Source organism: Gymnoscopelus braueri (assembly GCF_963280865.1).
Source record: "Gymnoscopelus braueri genome assembly, chromosome: 13".
NCBI classification, from domain to species: Eukaryota; Metazoa; Chordata; class Actinopteri; order Myctophiformes; family Myctophidae; genus Gymnoscopelus; species Gymnoscopelus braueri.
Window position 1 is genome coordinate 41,274,460 of NC_137615.1, and position 25,438 is coordinate 41,299,897.

General features: G+C 42.9%; 2 protein-coding genes across 2 annotated transcripts in view; both read left to right on the forward strand.

The window, feature by feature from the left end:
* Positions 1-21,300, forward strand: part of LOC308098797 (chymotrypsinogen B-like) — a 54,513-nt gene extending 33,213 nt beyond the window's left edge. Inside the window, exons 5-8 of the mRNA XM_080447226.1 lie at positions 18,034-18,205; positions 18,929-19,188; positions 19,492-19,589; positions 20,867-21,300. Coding sequence (XP_080303352.1) covers positions 18,034-18,205; positions 18,929-19,188; positions 19,492-19,589; positions 20,867-21,196 — 860 coding nt within the window. The 3' untranslated portion in view covers positions 21,197-21,300. The remainder of the gene's footprint in view (positions 1-18,033; positions 18,206-18,928; positions 19,189-19,491; positions 19,590-20,866) is intronic.
* On the forward strand, positions 747-6,636 carry LOC308098618 (uncharacterized protein; the record flags this gene model as incomplete). The annotated part of the gene is made up of 8 exons (XM_080447027.1): positions 747-957; positions 2,733-2,904; positions 3,023-3,300; positions 3,648-3,799; positions 3,878-4,757; positions 5,735-5,862; positions 6,224-6,285; positions 6,471-6,636. 8 exons carry the CDS (start codon positions 747-749, stop codon positions 6,634-6,636), a joined length of 2,049 nt encoding a protein of 682 aa, XP_080303153.1.
* Positions 21,301-25,438: the final 4,138 nt, after the last annotated feature.

The following is a 25,438-nucleotide window of genomic DNA, read 5'->3' on the forward strand; positions in this document are numbered from 1 at the left end:
ATCGCTCTTCTGAAACTTACATCACCGGTGACGTTTACCGACTATATCCGACCAGTCTGCCTGGCAGCATCGGGGAGCACCTTCTACAGTGGTATCGACAGCTGGATCACTGGCTGGGGCACCATTGGAAGTGGTCGTGAGTATAGTGAATCAAAATGAAGCCCATTTTGTTTGTAGCATTTCATACCGGGTGAATTAATTTGTCCCTGGTCGTCGTCGATAATTAAATGAAGAAATAAACAAACATTGATTAAGATAGATTTATATGTTTACCTCATTGCCTGATGATCTGGTTTGGTTTACAGGTCAGGTAGTGAGTAGGTCAGAGTAGTACATTTAAAGCCATGTATCTTATAAATGGTGCAGTACAGAAAGAGAGGACGGGAGATATGTTCATATCAGGTAGTCATCACCGTTATGCAGGAGGTCAGTTGACTGATTAAAGAAAACAAAACATTTTATATGGTAATTTTCTCATGAAACTAACTTTGTGACTCCCTAGTTGCCCTCCCTTCCCCCCAAAACCTCCAGGAGGTGGAGGTTCCAGTGGTGGGGAACAGACAGTGTAACTGCAACTATGGAGTGGGCAGAATCACTGACAATATGATCTGTGCTGGACTTAGTTCTGGAGGGAAGGACTCATGTCAGGTGATCATTTGAATGGTTGTGTTCATTGTTTCTTCCTGGAAATATCTCATTGTTTTAATGCAGTATGTGTTTCCCTATAGGGAGATTCAGGAGGCCCAATGGTGAGCAAAGAAGGTGCCCGCTGGATTCAGTCTGGAATAGTGAGCTTCGGTGTGGGTTGCGCCCAGCCTAATATACCTGGAGTCTACGCCAGAGTGTCTCAGTACCAGTCTTGGATCAACAGTCAGATAACCAGCGACCATCCAGGATTTATCACCTTCACCTCCTCTGGGACTAACAGTGACTTGAGCGTCACCTGTGCTGCTACAGGTTAGGGTTTCATCTTTCAATAGATCTTGTTTTCAATTATAAAAATATAAAAATTCACTCATTACATTTCCTATAATGAAGACAATGGATAATGATGTTATCTAGCTATAATAGACTAAAATTAGAGCACACTTCCAAAAAAGAATAATACAAAAAATACTTGTTTTAGTTTTTTTTTACTTTAAATTTTTTTAATATTATAAAAAATAGTGACACTTGGTGTGTTAGGGTCATTTTTGACCCGTATACCATAGAAGGTAAAAAGTCATTAATTTTTCATAAACTCAAACTTTATTTTACTCCTGATAGCAAATGCCAATTGAGGACAAGCCTCTCTCACTCTCAAACATGTAATCATTGAATATTGACAATTTGGGGGGAATTGAGCCACACTTCTCTGCCGGGTCATTTCGGACCCTAACACCACAAGTGTCACTTCTTTTATAGAGACCATCAGAATTAATTAAAATGATAAATAATTTTGTTGCGTTAAAATGGCTATTTCTGAGGATATCATGAAAGCTCGTTCCAATAAAGAAATGTAAAGTTTTTTTTTTACCTATTTCAACTTGATTAAAAAAAAAGTGTGTGTGTGTGTACAAGAGAGAGAGAGAGAAAATATAATCAAGCAAGCAAGTCGTGTGTGTGTGTGTGTGTGTGTGTGTGTGTGTGTGTGTGTGTGTGTGTGTGTGTGTGTGTGTGTGTGTCTGTGTCTGTGCACGTGAACACAATGTTTGTGTGTGTGTCCGTGTGTGTGTGTGTGTGTGTCCGTGTGTGTGTGTGTGCTCCCGCAAATAAAAGATTAGTTACAGTACCTTAAATTGTAACATAATAGTCCAAACTAAATGTTCTATTTGGTTTAAGTATCAGAAACATTGATGGAATGTTTACACCTGGTGTGTTGATCATTTAGAATCTCTGAGTAATGAATGAATGAGTGATTCCAAAAACAAACTGGGATTAAAGACATCAGGATGAGACTGTATCTGTTTTGCAAGGTCCCTTTGTTTATAACCATAATAATGAACCTCCAGACATTTTGTCAAGATGAAGATATTTCCTGTCAAGCCAGAAAAACCCACCTATAGCTGAAGCTGTTTGCACACATTCACACAACACTTATATAATGACTATAATGACTAAACCCAATTACTGGTACAGACACTTTATGTAGTACAGCAGTGACTCTTAAACCTTTTTCATTTCAAGGATATGCATTCGGCCACAGACGCCCATGTTATACAATTGTGTTTATCTCTGGTACCCCAACCTAAACTGTAAAATCCTCAGTGTTAATTTAACTCTAAGAGTGTAAAAATGGACCCAAACGTTGAGAAACAGTGTATACAGCACCTCTGTTCCCTCTGCCCTGATGAACAAAACAAATGATGTGCTGTAAATTATTTAAATTTGTCATTTTAATAGCTTGTTTCCATTTCTTTTTTCGGGGACTCACTCACAATTAGATGGTAAGTAAAGCTTTATTTTATTGTTTCTTGTACCTGGCTAAAGAGCAACAATTCCCTGCTAAGGCTGCTCATTCAGTCTAACCTAGCCAGTTGACCCATATTTAGGTTCAGACTCAATAAGGTTACAAACATTTACTGTATGTTTCCCCATTCATTCAGTTGTACAAATTCACACATGTGAGCTACAAAGCATTGTAGATTGGCTATTTTCAGCGAAGAGATTTGTTGTAGAAGAACTGTAGAATCTAGTATAGAGTCCTGTTGAAGTGGTTAAGCCTGATTTACACTTGTAAATGTTTCTCTCAGTGTGTGGCCAGCCTCCTCTGAACACCAGGATAGTTGGAGGTGAAGACGCTCCAGCTGGGAGCTGGCCCTGGCAGGCCTTTATACTTATAAGTATACCACCAAACACTTTTAGCTGTGGAGGATCTCTTATTAACAAGGAATGGGTGCTGTCAGCTGCTCACTGCTTCAACAGGTGGGGTATTATTACCAGCAAGAGATCCGCTACTCTCACAAGACCAGTTCATTAATACTTGCAAAAAGAAAAGTGAATATTCTGCTCATTATGGATTGTCTTTTTTCTTTACTCCTAGTAATCATACACATGACACATCTGGTGTCACTGTTTATCTGGGTCTCCAGAGTGCTCAACAAGCCAACCCCAACACGGTCTCTCGGTCGGTTAGCCAGGTCATCCTCCACAACAACTACAACAGTGTTACTAGTGATAATGACATCGCTCTTCTGAAACTTGCATCACCGGTGCCGTTTACCGACTATATCCGACCAGTCTGCCTGGCAGCATCGGGGAGCACTTTCTACAGTGGCATCAACAGCTGGGTCACTGGCTGGGGCAGAATTGGAAGTGGTTGTGAGTATAGTGAATCAAAATAAAGCCCATTTTGTTTGTAGCATTTCATACCGGGTGAATTAATTTGTCCCTGGTCGTCGTCGATAATTCAATTAAGAAATAAACACACAGATTTATATGTTTATCTCAGTGTGTGATGATCTGGTTTGGTTTACAGGTAGTGAGTAGGTCAGAGTAGTACATTTAAAGCCATGTATCTTATAAATGGTGCAGTACAGAAAGAGAGGATGGGATATGTTCATATCAGGTAGTCATCACCGTTATGCAGCGGGTCAGTTGACTGATTAAAGAAAACAAAACATTTGATATAGTCATTTGCTCATGAAACTAACTTTGTGTCTCCCTAGTTGCCCTCCCTTCCCCCAAAAACCTCCAGGAGGTGGAGGTTCCAGTGGTGGGGAACAGACAGTGTAACTGCAACTATGTGGGCATAGTGGGCAGAATCACTGACAATATGATCTGTGCTGGACTTAGTGCTGGAGGGAAGGGCTCATGTCAGGTGATCATTTGAATGGTTGTGTTCATTGTTTCTTCCTGGAAATATCTTATTGTTTTAATGCAGTATGTTTCCCTACAGGGAGATTCAGGAGGCCCAATGGTGAGCAAAGAAGGTGCCCGCTGGATTCAGTCTGGAATAGTGAGCTTCGGTGTGCCTTGCGCCCTGCCTAATATACCTGATGTCTACACCAGAGTGTCTCAGTACCAGTCTTGGATCAACAGTCAGATAACCAGCGACCAGCCAGGATTTGTCACCTTCACCTCCTCTGGGACTAACAGTGACCTGAGCGTCACCTGTGAGGGCCCGACTACACCTACCACCACCACCATCCCGACTACACCTACCACCACCATCCCGACTACACCTACCACCACCACCATCCCGACTACACCTACCACCACCATCCCGACTACACCTACCACCACCACCATCCCGACTACACTTACAACCACCACCATCCCGACTACGCCTACAACCACCACCATCCCGACTACACCTACCCCCACCATCCCGACTACACCTACAACCACCACCATCCCGACTACACCTACCACCATCATCCCGACTACACCTACAACCACCACCATCCCGACTACACCTACCACCACCATCCCGACTACACCTACCACCACCATCCCGACTACACCTACCACTACCACCATCCCAACTACACCTACAACCACCACCATCCCGACTACACCTACCACCACCACCATCCCGACTACACCTACCACCACCACCACCCCGACTACACATACCACCACCATCCCAACTACACCTACCACCACCATCCCGACTACACCTACCACCACCATCCCGACTACACCTACCACCACCATCCCGACTACACCTACCACCACCATCCCGACTACACTTACCACCACCATCCCGATTAAACCCACCACCACCATCCCGACTGCACCTACCACCATCATCCATCCTACAACCACATCCAAACGTGAGTGGCCGTCACGACCTAAATCACCACATATAAATGTTCTTTTTTTCTTTTACCTGGCTAAAGAGCAATAATTCTCTGCTAGGATAAGGATAATTCCTTTTAACAGGTCGTTCATGAAAGTCCTTGCGGTCTTGTTTCCAATGAGAACCTGTGAGCAATTGGGGTTAAGAGTCTTGCTCAGGGACAAATTTCATATCATCGGCACATATGCTGGGATAGCCTGGAATCGAACCTGGGGCAACCAGGGCCTCTGGTTCCCTAGGCGGGCTCACTAACCACTCAGCTATGGCCGCTCATTTCATCTAACCTAGTCAGTTGACCCATATCGTGGTTGAATTACAGTGGTTACAATTACAGTATGCCTACTGTAGAATCTGGTATAGAGTCCTGTTGAAGTGGTTAAGCCTGATTTATACTTCATCGTATGACAGAGCATACATTAAATGCAACTACAGCACCCAATGCAACTCCAAAACCAGTATATGCGACACCGTCACCAGTCAATGCAGCCACAGCCCCAGTAAACATAACATTATCATCAGTAAATGCAACTACAGCATCGGTCACTGCAACAGAATCACCAGTAAACTCAACTACAACACTGATCATTGAAATTTAAGAACTGGCCATTGTAGCCAACCTAACTACAGCACTGATAAATGTGACTACAGCACTGGTCATTGCAACTATAGCACCAGTTAATGTAACATTGACTGGTGGTCTTCACCACAACTCAATGCAACTTCACCATCAGTCACTGCAACTTCACCACGACTCAGTGCAACTTCACCTATAGTCCATACAACATCCCTACTTGTCACTGCAGCTACAGTATTACCCAAGTTGAAACAACTGAACCATTAGTCAAAAGAACTTTACCACTAATCACCTTGAATATATCACTACTCAGTTCAGCTATACTAATTCAATATAACTGCAACTAACTGTTTTTACCCATTGTGTATCACGTGCAGCTACAACACCTGCACCTGCACAACCAAAGGTCATGTTGGAATTCAAAATACAGCAAAACTTCACACCGGCACTTGCAAACACATCCTCACCCGCATTCCAGAACTTAGCAACCCAAGTAGCTTCAGCGGTAAGTCCATTAGGATCATGCAAAGCCTGTCAAAAAAATCAGTAATTCCTCCTATCATGTATTTTACTATAATATTGATTTCTGACAAATGTTTAATAATGATGTTTAAAAAGAAACTTACTGTATGGAAATGTCTTGCTTTTATTGTACTATTACCAAATAACAAAACAACTTAAAATGTTTCATAGATTTTAACAAACAACTTCCTCCAGCTTTCAACATGAGAAGAACATTCTTATTAACTAATTAAATGTAAATCTATTAATCATGAACCATGGAATGAACTTATAATAATGATTCTTTTACAGTTTCTCTGGAATTATTCCTTTAATTATTTCAATGACTGAATTTCTGTTTACAGATGGACAACGTCTATAAGACAAAGTTTTCTAATTTCAATCGCACCGTTGTAACCGGCTTCAGGTTTGCACCAATGGTGTTTACTGTTTTAAGTATCTATGTTTTTTATTAATTGACTAACATATAATTCATTTGTACCTTTAAAGTAGTCATAAATAACAAAAATGTTGATGCAATATAATTCATAATTACAACAATAATAATGAAAATAAATCCATTAAAAAAGCTTTTCAACATACATTTTACAGCTCAGGATCAGTAAAGGTACAGGCTGAATTAATATTCAACATAGAGGCAAATGCCACAGCACCAGATGCCACTTCTGTGACTGATACTCTCGTGGCGGCTGCATCCAGCTCTAATTTTTCCCTTCCTGTGAACACATCATCTATTGTTGCCACTGGTAAGAATTGACTCAACCGATAAAAGCTCACAATGTGCCTTTTTAATGAAATGTTTAATGACATTCCATTTTTTCTTGTTATTAATTATTGCCTGCACAAGCATTGATATGAAAGTCTTATTTTTGCAGTGGTTTTGCCGCCAACTACACCTACCGCCGCCATCCCGACTACACCTACCACCACCACCATCCCGACTACACCTACCACCGCCATCCCGACTACACCCACCATCGCGACTACACCTACCACCGCCATCCCGACTACACCCACCATCCCGACCACACCTACCACCACCACCATCCCGACTACACCTACCACCACCACCACCCCGACTACACCTACCCCCACCATCCCAACTACACCTACCACCACCATCCCAACTAAACCTACCACCACCATCCCAACTAAACTTACCACCACCACCATCCCGACAACACCTACCACCACCATCCCTACTACACCTACCACCACCATCCCAACTATACCTACCACCACCACCATCCCGACTACACCTACCACCACCATCCCAACTACACCTACCACCACCATCCCGACTACACCTACCACCACCATCCCAACTACACCTACCACCACCATCCCGACCACACCTACAACCACCACCATCCCGACAACACCTACCACCACCATCCCGACTACACTTACCACCACCATCCCGACTACACCTACCACCACCATCCCGACTACACCTACCACCACCATCCCAACTACACCTACCACCACCATCCCAACTACACCTACCACCACCACCATCCCAACTACACCTACCACCACCATCCCAAATACACCTACCACCACCATCCCGACTACACTTACCACCACCATCCCGACTACACCTACCGCCACCATCCCGACTACACCTACCACCACCATCCCAACTACACCTACCACCACCATCCCAACTACACCTACCACCACCATCCCGACTACACCTACAACCACCACCATCCCGACAACACCTACCACCACCATCCCGACTACACCTACCACCACCACCAGCCCAACTACACCTACCACCACCATCATCCCGACTACGCCTACCACCACCATCCCGACTACACCTACCACCACCATCCCGACTACACCTATAACCACCACCATCCCGACAACACTTACCACCACCATCCCGACTACACCTACCACCACCATCCCGACTATACCTACCACCACCATCCCGACTACACCTACCACCACCATCCCGACTACACCTACCACCACCATCCCGACTACACCTACCACCACCATCCCGACAACACCTACCACCACCATCCCGACTACACCTACCATCACCATCCCGACTACACCTACCACCACCATCCCGACCATCCCGACTACACCTACCACCACCATCCCGACTACACCTACCACCACCATCCCGACTACACCTACCACCACCATCCCGATTACACCTACCACCACCATCCCAACTACACCTACCACCACCATCCCGATTACACCTACCACCACCATCCCGACAACACCTAACACCACCATCCCAACTACACCTACCACCACCACCATCCCAACTACACCTACCACCACCATCCCGACTACACCTACCACCACCACCATCCCAACTACACCTACCACCACCATCCCGACTACACCTACCACCACCATCCCGACTACACCTACCACCACCACCATCCCAACTACACCTACCACCACCATCCCGACTACACTTACCACCACCATCCCGACTACACCTACAACCACCATCCCGACTACACCTACCACCACCATTCCGACAACACCTACAACCACCATCCCGACTACACCTACCACCACCATTCCGACAACACCTACCACCACCATCCCGACAACACCTACAACCACCATCCCGACAACACCTACCACCACCATCCCGACTACACCTACCACCACCATCCCAACTACACCTACCACCACCATCCCGACTACACCTAACACCACCACCATCCCGACAACACCTACCACCACCATCCCGACTACACTTACCACCACCATCCCGACTACACCTAACACCACCACCATCCCGACAACACCTACCACCACCATCCCGACTACACCTAACACCACCACCATCCCGACAACACCTACCACCACCATCCCGACTACACCTATCACCACCATCCCAACTACACCTACAACCACCACCATTCCGACAACACCTACCACCACCATCCCGACTACACTTACCACCACCATCCCGACTACACCTAACACCACCACCATCCCGACAACACCTACCACCACCATCCCGACTACACCTAACACCACCACCATCCCGACAACACCTACCACCACCATCCCAACTACACCTACCACCACCATCCCGACTACACCTACCACCATCATCCCGACTACCCCTACCACTACCATCCCGACTACACCTACCACCACCACCATCTTGACTACACCTACCACTACCATCGCGACTACACCTACCACCACCACCATCCCGACTACACCTACCACCACCATCCCAACTACACCTACCACCACATTCCCAACTACACATACCACTACCATCCCGACTACACCTACCACCACCACCATCACGACTACATATACCACCACAATCCCGACTACAACTACCACCACCACCACCATCCCAACTACACCTACCACCACCATCCCAACTACACCTACCACCACATTCACAACTACACCTACCACCACCATCTTGACTACACCTACCACTACCATCCCGACTACACCTACCACCACCACCATCACGACTACACCTACCACCACAATCCCGACTATACCTACCACCACCACCATCCCAACTACACCTACCACCACCATCCCAACTACACCTACCACCACCATCCCGACTACACTTACCACCATCATCCCTACTACACCTACCACCACCATCCCGACTACACCTACCACCGCCATCCCGACTACACCTACCACTACCACCATCCCAACTACACCTACCACCACCATCCCGACTACACCTACAACCACCACCATCCCGACTACACCTAGCACCACCATCCCAATTACACCTACCACCACCATCCCGACTACACCTACAACCACCACCATCCCGACTACACCTAGCACCACCATCCCAACTACACCTACCACCATCATCCCGACTACACCTACCACCACCATCCCGGCTACACCTACCACCACCATCCCGACTACACCTACCACCACCATCCCGACTACACCTGCACCTGCACCACCAAAGGTCGTGTTGGAATTCAATCTACAGCAAACTTTCACACCGGCACTTGCAAACACATCCTCACCCGCATTCCAGAACTTAGCAACCCAAGTAGCTTCAGCGGTAAGTCCATTATCATGCAAAGCCTGTCAAAAAAATCTCCATATCTTCAGTAATTCCTTCTATCATGCATTTTACTATAATATTTATTTCTGGCAAATTTTTAATAATGATGTTTAAAAAGAAACCTACTGTATGGAAATGTCTTGCTTTTATTGTACTATTACCAAATAACAAAACAACTTAAAATGTTTTATAGATTTTAACAAACAACTTCCTCCAGCTTTCAACATGAGAAGAACATTCTTATTAATTAATTAAATGTAAATCTATTAATCATGAACCATGGAATGAACTTATAATAATGATTCTTTTACAGTTTCTCTGGAATTATTCCTTTAATTATTTCAATGACTGAATTTCTGTTTACAGATGGACAACGTCTATAAGACAAAGTTTTCTAATTTCAATCGCACCGTTGTAACCGGCTTCAGGTTTGCACCAATGGTGTTTACTGTTTTAAGTATCTATGTTTTTTATTAATTGACTAACATATAATTCATTTGTACCTTTAAAGTAGTCATAAATAACAAAAATGTTGATGCAATATAATTCATAATTATAACAATAATAATGAAAATAAATCCATTAAAAAAACTTTTCATCATACATTTTACAGCTCAGGATCAGTAAAGGTACAGGCTGAATTAATATTCAACATAGAGGCAAATGCCACAGCACCAGATGCCACTTCTGTGACTGATACTCTCGTGGCGGCTGCATCCAGCTCTAATTTTTCCCTTCCTGTGAACACATCATCTATTGTTGCCACTGGTAAGAATTGACTCAACCGATAAAAGCTCACAATGTGCCTTTTTAATGAAATGTTTAATGACATTCCATTTTTTCTTGTTATTAATTATTGCCTGCGCAAGCATTGATATGAAAGTCTTATTTTTACAGTGGTTTTGCCGCCAACTACACCTACCGCCGCCATCCCGACTACACCTACCACCACCACCATCCCGACTACACCTACCACCGCCATCCCGACTACACCCACCATCGCGACTACACCTACCACCGCCATCCCGACTACACCCACCATCCCGACCACACCTACCACCACCACCATCCCGACTACACCTACCACCACCACCACCCCGACTACACCTACCACCACCATCCCAACTACACCTACCACCACCATCCCGACTACACCTACCACCACCATCCCGACTACACCTACCACCACCATCCCGACTACACCTACCACCACCATCCCAACTACACCTACCACCACCATCCCGACTACACCTACCACCACCATCCCGACTACACCTACCACCACCACCATCCCGACTACACCTACCACCGCCATCCCGACTACACCTACCACCGCCATCCCGACTACACCTACCACCACCACCATCCCGACTACACCTACCACCACCATCCCGACTACACCTACCACCACCATCCCGACTACACATACCACCACCATCCCAACTACACCTACCACCATCATCCCGACTACACCTACCACCACCATCCCGACTACACCTACCACCATCATCCCGACTACACCTACCACCACCATCCCGACTACACATACCACCACCATCCCAACTACACCTACCACCATCATCCCGACTACACCTACCACCACCATCCCGACTACACCTACCACCACCATCCCGACCACAACTGCACCTGCACCACCAAAGGTTTTGTTGGAATTCAAACTACAGCAAACCTTCACACCGGCACTTGCAAACACATCCTCACCCGCATTCCAGAACTTAGCAACCCAAGTAGCTTCAGCGGTAAGTCCATTATGATCATGCAAAGCCTGTCAAAAAATTCTCCATATCTTCAGTAATTCCTTCATGCATTTTACTATAATATCGATTTCTGGCAAATGTTTAATAATGATGTTTAAAAAGAAACCTACTGTATGGAAATGTTTTGCTTATATTGTACTATTACCAAATAACAAAACAACTTAAAATGTTTTATAGATTTTAACAAACAACTTCCTCCAGCTTTCAACATGAGAAGAACATTCTTATTCATTATTTAAATGTAAATCTATTAATCATGAACCATGGAATGAACTTATAATAATAATAACTTTTACAGTTTCTCTGGAATTATTCCTGTAATTATTTCAATGACTGAATTTCTGTTTACAGATGGACAACGTCTATAAGACAAAGTTTTCTAATTTCAATCGCACCGTTGTAACCGGCTTCAGGTATGCACCAATGGTGTTTACTGTTTTAAGTATCTATGTTTTTTATTAATTGACTAACATATAATTCATTTGTACCTTTAAAGTAGTCATAAATAACAAAAATGTTGAAGCAATATAATTCATAATTACAACAGTAATAATGTAAATAAATCCATTAAAACGTTTCAACATACATTTTACAGCTCAGGATCAGTAAAGGTACAGGCTGAATTAATATTCAACATAGATGCAAATGCCACAGCACCAGATGCCACTTCTGTGACTGATACTCTCGTGGCGGCTGCATCCAGCTCTAATTTCTCCCTTCCTGTGAACACATCATCTATTGTTGCCACTGGTAAGAATTGACTCAACCGATAAAAGCTCACAATGTGCCTTTTTAATGAAATGTTTAATGACATTCCATTTTTTCTTGTTATTAATTATTGCCTGCGCAAGCATTGATATGAAAGTTTTATTTTTACAGTGGTTTTGCCGCACACTACACCTACCACCGCCATCCCGACTACACCTACCACCACCACCATCCCGACTACACCTACCACCACCATCCCGATAAAACCCACCACCACCATCCCGACTACACCCACCACCACCATCCCGATTAAACCCACCACCACCATCCCTCCTACAACCACATCCAAACGTGAGTGGCCGCCACGACCGAAATCACCACATATAAATGTTCTTTTTTCTTTTACCTGGCTAAAGAGCAATAATTCCCTGCTAAGGCTGCTCATTTCGTCTAACCTAGTCAGTTGACCCATATCGTGGTTGAATTACAGTGGTTACAATTACAGTATGCCTACTGTAGAATCTAGTATAGAGTGCTGTTGAAGTGGTTAAGCCTGATTTATACTTCATCGTATGACAGAGCATACATTAAATGCAACTACAGCACCCAATGCAACTCCAACACCAGTATATGCAACACCATCACCAGTCAATGCAGCCACAGCCACAGTCACCCGTTTTGTTTAATGACTATACTTTGTACCGATTTGCGTGACGTTTGGGCGAAATCTGTAGGAGCACTGTCAAAAAAATTGTTTTGCAAAAAGCGGCCTCCTGGTGGCGCTATAACAGGCCCATGTGAAAAATTTGGGACAGAGGTTCTGAATTGGCATCCAGGTAGTATGTGTGCAGAGTTTCACTGCGATCAAGCCTACGGTGCCGGAGATTAGGACGGACGAACGGAAAGGGTGCAAAACATACTCTCCTGGCGGAGACAATTAAGCATTACTCTATTGGCTTTGCAACCCAGATCAATTGACGGTTGTGTTTTTCTCAGTGTGTGGCCAGCCTCCTCTGAACACCAGGATAGTTGGAGGTGAAGACGCTCCTGTGCACAGCTTAGATAGAGTAATAGGGCTTTCACACTATGGTCCCGGGTGCGCACTCCAGACCGCTTGGCAGGTGTCGCGCTAGTGTGAATGTTGCGTATCGTCCCCCGAAACGGATCACCGTTCCGTTCCCGAAACCACCTCCGGAGGCAGTTTCTGATCCGGATCATGCGTTTTCGGGTACGGTACGCTGCAATGTGAAAGCAAGCGTACCGTTAGACGGAAGTGGCCCGCTATTTGGAATAGGTGACGGTATATAAACTCAACAAAAACAGCCAACAAAAACACGTCGCAGATCAATCCACAGGGGTTCAACCATGGCCATAACATTTCCACACCAAGCAGTAGCACAGCAGAGCAGTTCGCTCTGTAGGTTGGAATCCAACCGTTGCGACATCCAACCGTTGGATGTATGTTGGATGCCGCACAGAGTCTGTCAGCGCAGCACCGGTTTGAAAAAAAGAAAAAAGACGCAGCGACATTCCATAGGCTAAATCAATGCATTTTGTGATCGCATCGCACAACTAATAGCCTACTAAAACTAACGGGGAATTCCAGAAAATAATAATATTTTGACATACGGGAGAAACGGTTGGTGCGGATATTTAAATTGGATAAAATAATTATTGCGGTTGGATAACGGGTGGATAATCAATTTGTACATGCGGATTCGGATGACCATGAGAGGCCATCCGCGCATCTCTACTACATATCTTTGCTGTTAGGAAGAAACCCTGTATCCCATATTGCAACTTTTAATGCTTTTTCATCATAAATGAATGCCCTATTGTCATACAGTGTCACACAAAAGTAGCAAAAATAGCCAAGCTACAAGCTGAAAATGCGGTGCAATGCGACACATTGAGCTTGTTGATCTGCTATTTTTGATATTACAATATAGAGCAGATAACCACACTGATCTTGCATTGGAAAATATAATTTTTATTTTAAATATGAACAAAGGCAGGAGATTGTAATAGAATAATAATATTCCATTCAGGTGAAGTTTTTGATCATTTATTAGGAAGATTCAGGCAGAGAGCAACAGCATACAGATCATTCAGAGCCAGGCCTCCTGGCCTGACCAACAGCCCATTCGGGGCACCAGCCTCCCAAACCTCCTCTACCACAGTTCTTTATACTCCACATTGTACCAAAGAGGCTTTTCTAAATGGTCTTATAAGGTATGGACTAAATATAAGAGAGACACAACCATAGCTACACAAATACACATAGCTGAGACAGTGACAGTAGCATGAAGGATTCAGATCAGCTGTTCCATTTACAGCTGTAGGTGAGTTACATTTAGCACATTCATGTGTAGAGTGGTTGACTAAAGACCCCTGCTGTGAGTTTAAACCTTCTTAGTTCAGATAAAGTTAGATAGTACAGAAATGATAGAAGAACAGGTTGGCATTCTAATTTATCCATTACATTCCAGAGTTTTTTCTTTTTGTACATGAATAATCATATTCATGTACATACGACAGGTGATTTATAGAATGCCAAATCAATAGACATTTTCCTACCTACATGTTGATATAGCTATATATTTACTCAACCATTTTTGTAGAGCTCTCTCTCTCTCTCATTTTCTAGAATTTAGTATATGTGAAATCTTTTATCTGGTTGGACATTAAATCTCTGTTTTTCAAGGCAAAGGGCCCTTAGCACGCTGGCTAATTGGGGCGATACGCGTGTCTAAACACTTCTCTCCCTTCTAAACGTTAAAAGGCCAGAGACTATGCAGTCAAAACAAATATTTCCACATTTATGGCCAATGCCCAGTTGACTAATTTTTTCTTTTAGATATCAGCTTTTATCTAAAATTCCTATATTAATTTATTCAGATAAATATCAAACATATCACATGAAACATATTACAGACTAATAGACCTGGTTGTTTTAGGTTTGAAAGCCTCTCACTCATAATGTCAAATCTATCTCTGTTTGTATGTTAAATCTCTGTTTCTCAAGACTGAGGGCTCCATACAGATTCATTTACCAATTCCGACCGCCTTTCACGGATTGATTTTGACAGTTTCCTTCTAAAGACTTTGTACCGTACGTACAGGTATTTTCCGTCTGACGGATGGCTCGTCTTACACGACCTAATTTGGCTTTCACCAACTTTGCACCGGAGTACAGGTATTTTCCGAAATTCACGGAAGGCTCGTCTTTCACGACCTAATTTGGCTTACACCAACTTTGCACAAGAGTACAGGTATTTACCGAATTTCACGGAGGGCTCGCTTTTCACGACCTAATTTATCTCACCCCAGACGTTGATATGCCAGAGATTAGGCAGTATGAACAAATATTTCAGTTAGATATTGAATATAGTTTTCCAGTCTTCCTGGCTCTTTCCTCCATCTTCACTTGGCGTACGGGTCCATTTGGTTATGTCTCTGACAGCGATCTCCACTCTGCTAGTGGTTCCAGTAGTGCCTCTCACGTGCAGCATGTCTCTCTGTGGCAGTGATCTCCATTGGGCTGGTGGGTCCCAGTTCAGTGGCTCTCAAATGCTCTCTGTGGCTCTCTGTGCCTTGTCCTCCTGCTGTGGCAAAGTCTCTTGGTTGTTGACATGGTGTCGATTTCGTCACCTCTGCTGCTGCATGGTGACATTGTTGGTGCTGCTCTCATGGCTGGTGACCATGCATGCTCTGCTGTGGAAAACGCATGCTCTGCTCCTTCCCTCTGTCACTTGAAGCTTGTGGTTTCCTTGTTGTCATCACAGACAGAATAGATCGGTCTGCGAGGTTCCAATCGTGTAGTTGTTGAAGATCATCAGAAGTTGATTCTGCATAGCTTGCTTCTGTGGCGGTCTCCTCTTTGTCCTCCATCGTCTGGATGTGGTCCGGATCTGCTTTGAGAAAATCTTCTCCCCAAAAAGTCCTTCACCCTTAAGTTCTTTTGATCAAGTATCCATAATCATAATTAGTTATGAAATATGAAATATTGATCCTGCCGACAACGCCAAATGTAATAGAATAATAATATTCCATTCAGGTGAAGTTTTTGATCATTTATTAGGAAGATTCAGGCAGAGAGCAACAGCATACAGATCATTCAGAGCCAGGCCTCCTGGCCTGACCAACAGCCCATTCGGGGCACCAGCCTCCCAAACCTCCTCTACCACAGTTCTTTATACTCCACATTGTACCAAAGAGGCTTTTCTAAATGGTCTTATAAGGTATGGACTAAATATAAGAGAGACACAACCATAGCTACACAAATACACATAGCTGAGACAGTGACAGTAGCATGAAGGATTCAGATCAGCTGTTCCATTTACAGCTGTAGGTGAGTTACATTTAGCACATTCATGTGTAGAGTGGTTGACTAAAGACCCCTGCTGTGAGTTTAAACCTTCTTAGCTTAGATAAAGTTAGATAGTACAGAAATGATAGAAGAACAGGTTGGCATTCTAATTTATCCATTACAAGATGCACGTCCCCACAGTTCTTTTTTACACACAGTGCTGGACCCACAAATCATAAATAAATAAAAATAAAAAGGTGAGTCTGCACACAAACTGCTCTACAGTCTTTTTAAATTATAACCAAAGCTCTAAAGTTAACGTTTCTCCCATGTAGGGCTAATAAATTAATACATAAAATAAGGAGACTCTTTTTAAATAACCAAAAGTGAACTTTCTCTTATTATTATTATTACTTTGGAGACTATGGCAAGCGCGATCCTATCACACACCTTCCTACATGACCAGCTATGGCTTTGCAGTCCAGAGGATGAGATCTGCACGTAATGCGCGGATGCGCAGATTAAACAACAGACAGGCAGCGTTGCGGAATGCGTTTGTGTCAACTGTACTTTTCTTCATAGAGAAAAAGAAGAGCACAGGGCGTATTCAGTCCGACTTCATAGGCTACTATAGTTGCCTTTTCATAAATGATATTTTTTTGTACTTAAGCTGTCGTGAAAGTTTATAATATTTAGAGAAATTTAAAGTTTCAAATGCAAAAGTAGTAGTAGTTGTGAAGGTTAGCAAACTGGACATTTATACTGAATGTTTCCTGTATCCTCATCTTGCGCTAATGCACACAAGTGTTTCACCAGGTTTTATTTGTGTTGTTTCTCATAAGCGTACATACATCCGTTGTCCGTCAACAACACAGCAGTCTGTGCCTTGACTTCTGTGCGCTCAGCCGCTCACTGCGCTGAGCGCTCAGTGTGTTGACTCACTCCCAAGCCGCAACCCTATATTTATGCGCGACCAGCACAAACATTGTCGAATAGTTGATGACGTCTGTGTCCACAGGGGAACTACTATGTGCATGCCGCCACCTATAGGATCGGGGGTATATATGCAAGTGTTCTCTGGTGTGCAAGGATCTTGGTCAATGTGAATGCAGGCCATCTGGTAGAGGCCATTCGTTCTCGGGAACAGTTCGTATGGAAACGGATCCAGTGTGAAGCCGCCCTAAGAAGGCCTACATTAAAGAGCTGCCGTTATAGGAGATGTTTATTCTCCAAAACTGTGGGGAAAAACAAAGACACTGTAGACTTTCTTTTAAAAGGTCTTATATTTTTGTTCCATTTTAGCTTTGGTCTGCGGCAGTGCCCCTTTGAACACTCGTATTGGTGGAGCCGCCTTAGTGACAACAGAAGGTCTGTGGCCATGGATGGCCAGCTTACAGAAGAATGGTACACATGTCTGTGGTGGGACTCTGATGGCAGCCGACTTTGTCATGAGTGATGCCAGCTGCTTCTCGAGGTAACACATCACAATTCTGACAGTCTTACCTACCCTGTGTGACATGAAAGCAGAGGCATGCAACAATATATCCTCTGCCAATATAACAAAAACAGTATACATTTTATACACTGTTATATCAGATGTAGTTTTAAAGAGTTTACAATCTATAAATATTTACCAGAATTGACAAAAATAATAATCAAACTAAATAAATTATAAAATGGAATGTACTTTTATCATTCCAAGTTTACTTAATTTTTTTCATTCCCCGAACAGGCGATCTAACAATTCCCAGATGGTCTCTCTCAGCTATACAGCCATTCCAATAATAGTGTTCTTGCATTGCTATCTTTAATCATTTAGAATGACTATATCAGTAAGTTTTTCTTTAGATCACATGGTGGTGTTACAGTGTCTATACTGTATTTGGCCGCAGACCCCTATCTGAAAATAATTTGTGCCAGGTCCCCTAAAAGAGAAGTTTTTTTCTCAAAATGTTGAGATCTACAAACTCACAAGGCGTCACATTGGGATAATTGTAAAAGTATAAAATAGGGTTAAAGTATTTAGACTGATATTGATGCTTTATTATCTCATTTAGCTGGGGACCCCCTGGAACCCCCCCAAGAACCCCTGGGTGTCCCTGGACACCACTTTGAGAACCACTGGTCTATGCATGGAAATGTGTGTCTTCAAACAGCAGTGCAGCACCCTTCACTAAGTTAACCCTTTCTGTCTCAGTTCACCTGATGTGTCCGAATGGACCGTCATCCTGGGCCGTCTGAAGCAGAATGGCGCCAACCCATTTGAACAGACTCTGACTGTGACAGAAATCACCGTGAGCATGCTGACCGGTGACAACAACGTGGCAGTTCTCAAACTGGCGTCCCAGCCCACCTTCTCTGACCACATCCAACCAATCTGCGTGGACACTGGTTCAGACACCTTCTCAGCAGGTTCTACGTGCTGGGCAGTGGGCTGGGGATTGGGAGAAGGAGGAGGTGAGTCCCTAAATAAGGCTGGGGTCATTTTTTAAAATGACTGAAAATGCAACAATAGAAGTTTATACTCAGTCTTGAACTTCAAGTCTTTGAACTTTACCACACAAATTGCTCATTTTATTTTTCATTTCTTATTCGGACCTTGAGGTATATTTTGTACCATTGCAGTAATGCTCAAAATGGTTCAACTTAATTTTTTGGAAGTATATTTACATGAATGCTGTGGATTATGTGTATAGTTGTCCAGGTTAAACTGTGTCAATTTCTCTGCTTCCTCTTCTGTCTTCCTCTTCCCGACCTCAGAGCAACAAGATCTACAGGAGTTTGAGACCTCTGTGGTGGATTGTGGGAACGCCTCATCTAGTGACTCCATATGTACAGGAGCTGTGACACTGCAGCAGGTAGAGCTTCTCTTTTGGATACCACACTGCAGTTTATGCAAAGACTAGAAAAAGTGCTCCTCGGAGCACAGGTCTCCGCCAGGTCAGGTAGGTTATTTTGGCCTCCTGGTGGCGCTATAATAGGCCAATGTGAAAAGGGTGCCATTTCTTCTTAGGCCTTGCACAGCAATTGGACACTGCATTCATGATTTGAGGCATTTTGTTCCAAAAATGCATTTTGCTAAATTAGACCTGCTGGTGGCGCTATAACAGGCCAATGTTAAAAGGGTGACATTTGCTCCTCAACCTAGTGAGAATGTGCGTGCAAAGTTTGACCGCAATCGGACGCTGCGTTCATGATTTGCGACATTTTGTTCAAAACAAGCCACTACTGCAAACTTTAGATGTCAATCTTAGCCTATCAGGATGGAATATGAAAAATCAAACACATCCGTCTTGATCACATGACTATAGAGATCATGTGTACCTATGTGCGTGAAATTTGGATAGAATCGGAAGGTGTAATATAAAAAAATATGTCCTACATAAGTCGGCCTCCTGGTGGCGCTATAAAAGCCAGATGTGAAAAATGCAGGGCAAAGGTTTTTCCTTGACCTCTAGGGAGTGCGCTTACAAAGTTTTACACAGATCGTGCAGTTATAGGTAAAAACACGAATCGGCCTGTTATAGCGCCACCATGAGGCTGATTAGAAAATGTTCAAGTGGCATTTCTTCCTGGGCATAGTGGAAATATGCGTGGAAAATTTCAAGGAAATTGCATGCTGTGTTCATGATTTGAGGCATTGTGTTCAAAACGGAGCACTCCTACAAACTTTGGAAGACATTTTTAGCCAATCAGGATGGAATATGAAAAATCTGAAAGACCCTTTTTGTTTAATGACTATAGAGATACTGTGTACCGATTTGCGGGATTTTTGGACAAAATCTGTAGGAGTACTGTCAAAAAATATGTTTTGCACAAATCGGCCTCCTGATGGCGCTATAAAATGCCCATGTGAAAAATTTGGGGCAGAGGTTCTGCTGTGGCATCCAGGGAGTGTGTGTGCACAATTTCAAACAAATCTATGTATTAGAATTAATTTCATAATCTCTGAATCGATTATTTAAGGTATTGTTGAAATGTTTTGTCTGTAATGAGAAGAGAAAAAAAAGACGAATATAATTCAATGTTTCCCCCCCAAATTTGAGTTGAGTAAGTCAGTTATTTATTTTTTTATATTCGATTTCATCGATTACTTGGTTTAACCATGAACTGAATCAACTGTGTGCCTCTACAGGGTGATGCTGGAGGTCCTCTGGTGTGTAAGCAGGGTGCCTTTTGGTTCCAGACTGCGGTGTTGACTGTCTCCAACAGCGGCAATCAAACGCGGGGAAAGGCATCATCGCCATCGGTTTTCACCAAGACGACCCGCTTCCAATCCTTCCTGGTGAATACAGTGGGGAGCCTGTTGTCTCCAACTAGCACCACTTCACCCAGCGTGGACACTACCACCACATCCTCACCCAGCGTGGACGCTATCGCCACATCCTCTGCTCCTCACACTCCTTTATCATTTATCCTCCTCCCTCTCACATCACTGACCATCCTTCTGTCTTTCTGGTACTAGCCTCCAACTGTTCCACGGGTGGAGTCTAGTGGTTCTCAAACGTTTGCATGTCAAGGACCCCCAAAATGATTTTGTATTTGGCCGCGAACCTCCATCTCAAAATATTCTTTTAGTCAGGGGATATTAAAAAAATCTTGGAATAAATTCCTTACCAAAAAAAATCTTCACCAATGTGTTTGTAAATGCACATCTCACAAAGACTGAAATGCAGTTTCCCTAGGATAATTTTTGACAGCTGCTGAAAGTTGGGGTACCCACCATTTCCCTGCATTTCCATGCAGGGAAAAGAAAATCTAATTTTAATTCTGTTTTAAGTAGCATATGAGGGGTCAAACTAGGGTGTTTTTATGACTCTGAATCCATTGCAAGCATTTGTTTTGCACTAAAACCACTCCTTGGGCTAAAAACGGCATAGCCATCCTTTTCCAGGTATACTTTTTGTGTAAAAAGCCCATTGAGATTGGGCTGTTTTTAGCCCAAGGAGTGGTTTTGGTGCAAAACAAATGCTTGCAATGGATTCAGAATCATAAAAACACCCTAGTTTTACCCCTCACATGCTACTTAAAACAGAATTAATTTTTTTTCCCTGCATGGAAATGCAGGGAAATGGTGGGTACCCCAACTTTCAGCAGCTGTCAAAAATTCTCCTAGGGAAACTGCATTTCAGTCTTTGTGAGATGTGTTACTAGACACCTTTACAAACACATTGGTGAAGATTATTTTTGGTAAGGAATTTATTCCAAGATTGGAAATTCTTCTGCTAATATCCCCTGACTATTTGGCAAGTGACACTGTTATACTACGGAGTATAAATTAGGCTACTGTAGGCTTAGGTTGGTTGGCTGAATCAGCTGATGTGAGACCAGAACGGTTTATTATGAAGGTTTGTTAGGTTCACTTGACATAGTGCTTGAAAAAGCATTCATCCTCTTAAAATGGCCCATAGTGGATGGCTGTTATTTATTAATAATCTTTGGCAGGGGACTATGCTTTGGCAACATAATACAGTATGAGTTATTGAAAAACCAAGAACAAGGCAGAGGTGAAGAACTCCATGATATGGACTTGCAAGCTCACAACCTATGACGCCACTATTATAAACATTCAGTAATGTTAAAGGCGAGCTGATATGAGGTTACTGTTAACTAACAGTATGACATGCGTCTGTTAATCAAACTTCCACATAGAGCTGTTTTATTATTCTATACAAGAGGACGGTGCTGCATGTTGAATTTAAACAAACAGGGCTTCCGCTAGTTACAAACAAATCTCTTTTTAAAGTTACAGTACAGTACAGTACAGAATGTTTAAGAAAATATTTGAGGCGACAAATATTCAATACATTAACAGAAACTCCATCGGCACTGCCTTGTTTGATAATTATATATTTTTTACTTTGTGGACCACCGTGATATCCAGGACGATGCCCAAAAAAGCAAAAACACATTGCCCTCTTGTTGTATTCTGGTGTTTTCACTGTTTGTTTTGGTAGACAGGGATGTCTTTGGTCCCCGTCCACCAAAATAAACAGTGTGTTTGGTGTTTCGAGTGTGTTTCTGCAAACACCACAACACCACTCCAGTGGCTGATGACTGCTGGTATAGAGGGAAATCATTGGTAAAAAAATAAATAATAATATCTATTGTTTTGTTATGTAAACACAGGGTAAAGTTACATACTTTGTGTTATGGACCATGTGTCCTTAATAAAGTTTGATTGATTGATTGATTGATTGATACTATGTCTTTAAGCATGGTGTACCCAAGCCCCCAGAACCCAGTGATTTCATTGAAGCCAATTGAACATGCTGGCCATTTGAGGTATTGCAGGTGTGGCCAATGTATGTGAACGAGCCCATGGGGCTTCAGTGACGTCACTGGAGCCCCAAATAGGCCGCGCCCATCACATTTTCCAATACGTTTCCAACCCGGAAGAAGGGTTCAATTGAGCCCATGCGCTGGGTGAGCAACTCAATGCAAGTGGATGGGAGGCGATATCCGGTGCCCTCTCTATTATTTTTAACTCTATGGGTGTACCTTCATCGTACGACCATGTTGCTCCCCAAAAATTATACATTTTCAACTAAAAGTATGACACAATGTGTCACATTTTTGTTGCTGAAAATCTGTTTGTGTGTGTGTGTTTTTGCCGTGAGCCAGGGTCATACGCTGAAATACATATGAGGCTTTACACTGTAAAGTTTACAGTGTTCCATTGTTCCATGATTTGTTTCATACTGGACTTTACTGTCAACGTATTGACCATTAATGAGTACAATTTGTTATGTGATTATGATATCGTTGTTGTCGGGCAGAAACCTCCAATATCTCTTTATTTTTTTTACTTTTTGTGTTATTTCATAAATCAATGCCCTACTTGATCACACTACAGCGTCACACAAAAGCATCAAAATTAGCAGATCCGTAAGCTCCAAACACGGTGGGAAGTGACACGTTTTGAGCTTGTAGATCTGCTACTTTTGCAGTTTTTGACATTTAATCCTGAAAAGTAACAGTTTTGGACATAATGAGGTTGTAAATGTATGGCTTTAGCTATAAATACTCCTTCTGCACCTTAAATTACATTTTTTATGTTTAATGTGTTACTAGCAGATGTACTAAGGGAACATAACTATATGCTAATATGAACTTCTCAGGGGTTTGGGTATGGTACAGTACAGTACCGTATGTGTCAAGTAAATATTGTAGATGATGTTCAAGTGTTGAAGACTTTTGTCATGATGTCTTTACAATTGTGTGCTGCCTAATAAAAGATTAGAAGGCTCAGTTCTGGAGATTCCTTTGGTATAAGTTACATCATAGCTACCCTTTCAGGAAAGGAACTATTACCAATAGCTGAAATTCTCTCATGTGAAGCATGAATGTTCTTGTATGGAGCATATTCTGTAGGACCTGACTTGGAAGTGAGATAGACTGTATTGTAGTATGTCTCGATTGAATACTTTTTACACGGTTGATGTAAAAGATGCTGGCTGTGAACCTTTGTAGTATTTTATTACATTAGATTTGTTTATTTAACAGGGTCAGAGCAAAAATAAATACAGAATATAGCTGCAAGCAGCGATAATACGGGGCCAGTGAATAGAGAGAGAGAGAGAGAGAGAGAGAGAGAGAGAGACGGATTAGATTGAAGAGAGAGAGAGAGACGGAATAGATTGAAGAGAGAGAGAGAGAGAGAGAGAGAGAGAGAGAGAGTGAGAGAAACGGAATAGATTGAAGAGAAAGAGAGAGAGAGAGAAACGGAATAGATTGAAGAGAGAGAGAGAGAGAGAGAAACGGAATAGATTGAAGAGAAAGAGAGAGAGAGAGAAACGGAATAGATTGAAGAGAAAGAGAGAGAGAGAAACGGAATAGATTGAAGAGAAAGAGAGAGAGAGAGACATGGAAACGGAATAGATTGAAGAGAAAGAGAGAGAGAGACATGGAAACGGAATAGATTGAAGAAAGAGAGAGAGAGAGAGAGAGACATGGAAACGGATTAGATTGAAGAGAGAGAGAGAGAGAGAGAGAGAGAGACATGGAAACGGAATAGATTGAAGAGAGAGAGAGACATGGAAACGGAATAGATTGAAGAGAGAGAGAGACATGGAAACGGAATAGATTGAAGAGAGAGAGGGAGAGAGCGAGAGAGACAGACATGGAAACGGAATAGATTGAAGAGAGAGAGAGAGACTTGGAAACATAATAGATTGAAGAGAGATGGAAGCAGAATGGATATCTCAACCTATTGCCATTAACAGGAATCGAACCCTCAACCTTCAGATTGACAGGCTGCAACACTACCTATAGTGCTATAGCTTTGTACAGGCTGAGGTTGTCTGTTGAAGATAAAAGTGAACCAGTGAAAGCAGCCGATCTACAAGCTTAGAAACACGTTGCTATCTGAAAAGTTTTGAGATTGTAGATCGGCTATTTTCAGAATGAAGTAGGTCGTACATTGCAAAAACATACCCTCTCAAATAAGCATTTCATGTTATCTTTACCCTTTGCACATGTATTCATTGATACATTCATGTTTTTTGCAATTCAACTTAAATGAGTTTGCATCAAGTGAGGCTTGAACCGGCAACCTTGCAGTCATGAGGCACTCACTTAAGGGAGAAGCCATTGGACCAACAGACAAGACCTGTGAAAAAAGAGATAACACAGCAGCCGATCTACAAGCTCAGAAACACGTTGCTATCTGAAAAGTTGTGAGATTGTAGATCGGCTATTTTCACAA